Below are 3,113 nucleotides of genomic sequence, written 5' to 3'. Positions count from 1 at the left end.
TTTGAATTACATCATAAATTTTTTATATGGATCATCTAGCATTGGGTGTCTCAGACATCATTAACATCATCATACTTTTGAGTAAATATCATATCCATTGTGCTAAATGGAGGAACACTAAGCCTTCTCTCCCTGGTTTTATTAATAATTTTAAGATATTTTTTTCTTTGCTAAAAAAGACAAAAAGCACATATGCCAAAAAAAATTAACCAGGATAATGCGTGTCTGCTATTCAAAATTTTGACTTATGCTGAGGCTTATATATTAAGTAATGCAGCTGCTTCTCTTAGGCTACTAGCAGGTTGCTGAGTAGACATCTGTGTAGTGGTTTGTTTGAAATCTACCACTTTTTTCAGTTTCCTTGTCAAGAAACAACTTCCTTTTTAACTGAAATGCCTTCCTGTTTAACTGAAACACCTTCCTGTTCAAGTGAAATGCCTTGGTTTTTCAGTAGTGTGTGTGAGAGCGTTTCAGTTGTGTGTGAGAGAGCTAAAATTTCAGTAGTGCGTGTGAGAGCGTTTCAGTAGTGTGTGTGAGAGCGTTTCAGTAATAATGTTCCTTATGGCACCTCATATTATTATGTTACATTGTATTAATCATGTCTAAACCCATTGTCTCTTTAATGCCTCCTGATGTCCCAAAAGAAACTCCTCATACAGTTTTACCCAGTAAGTAACCTGCATGTGTCAGCTGACCTATTGTGCAGCAATGGAAGAGAGTCATTTGTCAAACTTAAGGTTTGATTGCACTTATTAAAGAGCAGCCATGAACTGCATGACACAGTTTTATTGGTAGGATTTTTAAATGGTGAGAAAACCTGTTATTGTTGGTTAAAAAAACCTCTTTGAAATTTGAAGTTTATACCACCCTAACATTAACCCTCAGTGGTTTGGTGACCTGATGGATGTTAAAAAGTTCAGAACAGGGAAAGGGTAAAATGAACTCTGAACCACAGAGATATATTTTTTTTTATTTTGCAGTGTCTTTTGGTGCAGTGTCACTGACTTCTATAGGAATTTGTGTCTCAGCTTACTCTGTCTCTTTACAGGATGAAGTGAGCAGCCGCATCACAGCAGATGGTAAATTCAAGGTGAGTCAGGATGAAAAACAGCAGGCCTACTCTCAAGCAAACTCAAGCAAACACACCCTGATACACCCCGAATCTGGCAGCACTGCTATTAGAAAGACTGCAAAACTACTGATAATTTGACCTGCTACAAGAGGAAAAACCTACAGCTGCAAAGTGAAATCTGTCTCGGTAATAAAAGTATTAGGTAACTTAACCCCCTGAAGTCATGACATATGACTAACCCGATATTTTGAAGAATGTCAAAAGAGACGTTTTCTAAACAAATGTAAATAGGAGTCATGCGTGTCAATTAGAATAATCCTTGTTCCCTGATAGTCAAGACTTGGAAAAACAATTCAATAAAAACAAAAATGACATATAAGGCTAGGGCTAGGGTTAAAGTTAGGGTTGGGTTTGGGAGTTGTTAAGGATGACTTTGGCCTCAGAAAGTTAAGGATTTCTATCAGAGGGTAAAAACAAGGCATAAAACACCTTTGTTTTCTGATAACAAATTGCCTGCAGTGTTTTGCAAAAGGTCTAACAGGTCAAGTATTGAACAACTCTTATTAGAAACATTATAGGATCAAGGTTTATCCTGTTAAACTGAACCTGGTTGAAGAGGGAACATTTACTATCTTTGTTGCATGGACCTGAGATGAGGACTTGAGAAGGAAGACAGAGAATTTATCAGAGTAATGTTTTGGACTGTCATGAAGACAGGAATTATGTAATTGTTAGTAGAATATTATTTGACAGCTGATTTCCTTTGTGAAAGAACATTGAAATTTTTGTGTCTCCTTTTTGTTTGGTTTTTTACTCCTGTTTAAATTGTTGATCTGCGAAATGCAAATTAATAAACAGAAAATTTCCATTCCTCAGATCACAGAGCGAACAGAGTCTCTGAGGAGAAGGTAGGCCTACCAATAAAAAACACACACAAGAATGATCAAAATCTAACACGTGCAGGAAGCTTTCTTTCAGTGTGATATGATGTCCATCACCATTTACACTTAGAAACACCAAACTTTCCTCTGGAAGGACATAAAGAGTTTGTACCACATGCTAAAATCAGACAGAATTACACTTTTGCCATGACTGATTCAGTTGTTTATGCATTCTTCTAAAGTACCAGCAACATAAAGAAGACACTGCCACCTCTTCCTGTTTCCAAGATCGACAAGAGACTGGAACAATATACACACGCCCTGGAGGTAAAACTGCAGAGTGTTTTTCTTCTCAACCAGTAAGAGGATATTTGTGGGATAATTTTTTGTAATCATTAACAGATTCCGCAGACTAATCACTTGAAATCTCAGAGGATACTTTAGACCAGCGGTTCCCAACCCCCAGGCCTCGGACCGGTACCGGTCCGTGAGTCGTGAGTTGAGCCTCAGGTGTGAAATGTATGGTTTTCAGGGTTTTTATCGGTTTTCAGGTTATTTTGTTATCGCTTTTATCGTTAACTCAGTTTTCCTGGGTCTTTTCAGGTGTGTTATGAATAAATCTTCTTTTTTCGGTACCGGTACTAGATTTATTTTGATGTATTTATCCGCGACATCTTAAAGGCCGGTCCGTAAAAATATTGTCGGGCATAAACTGGTCCGCGGCGCAAAAAAGGTTGGGGACCGCTGCTTTAGACTGCTATAATTTTTTTTTTAGTAGCAGCGGTTGGTTGATCCTCCCTGAGGATCCCTCCCTGATCCTCCTTCCTTCTGCTGGAGGTTTCTTCCTGTAAAAATGCAGTTCTTCCTTGTTCTTCTTTTTAACATTGTGAGGTCTTTGTTAAAATAAACATATTTTAACCTGAGTGTGAAAAAGATGGTGTGGTCTTGGCTCGTTTGAAAATACGGCTATCATTGATCACAGGGAAGAAGTGTTTCTGGGTATTTATCCAAATAAAAAGAAGTCTAAAATTAACGAAAAGGTGATGGTGTTTAATAAAACATAAAGAAAGTGGAGAAAAAACAGTTACATCTATTCAATTTGCCTGTGACTGGCAACAATTATTGCATTAAAAACATTTTTTAAATAAACTGGTTTACAT

General features: G+C 37.3%; 1 protein-coding gene across 2 annotated transcripts in view; it reads left to right on the top strand.

Annotated features, from left to right (window-relative positions):
• Window positions 1-3,113, top strand: part of LOC102213538 (lymphocyte-specific protein 1-like) — a 63,870-nt gene that overhangs the window by 45,586 nt on the left and 15,171 nt on the right. The window contains exons 7-10 of one of the 2 annotated variants that reach the window (XM_005751433.1): window positions 645-668; window positions 1,049-1,090; window positions 1,949-1,980; window positions 2,196-2,280. In XM_005751433.1, coding sequence (XP_005751490.1) covers window positions 645-668; window positions 1,049-1,090; window positions 1,949-1,980; window positions 2,196-2,280 — 183 coding nt within the window. The remainder of the gene's footprint in view (window positions 1-644; window positions 669-1,048; window positions 1,091-1,948; window positions 1,981-2,195; window positions 2,281-3,113) is intronic. The other variant, XM_005751434.1, reaches the window with a different exon arrangement.

Source organism: Pundamilia nyererei, unplaced genomic scaffold, assembly GCF_000239375.1.
Source record: "Pundamilia nyererei isolate P.nyererei 1_Seehausen unplaced genomic scaffold, PunNye1.0 scaffold00310, whole genome shotgun sequence".
Lineage (NCBI taxonomy): Eukaryota > Metazoa > Chordata > Actinopteri > Cichliformes > Cichlidae > Pundamilia > Pundamilia nyererei.
Note: the sequence above shows the minus strand (reverse complement) of the source record. Positions and strands in the feature narration are given on the sequence as shown.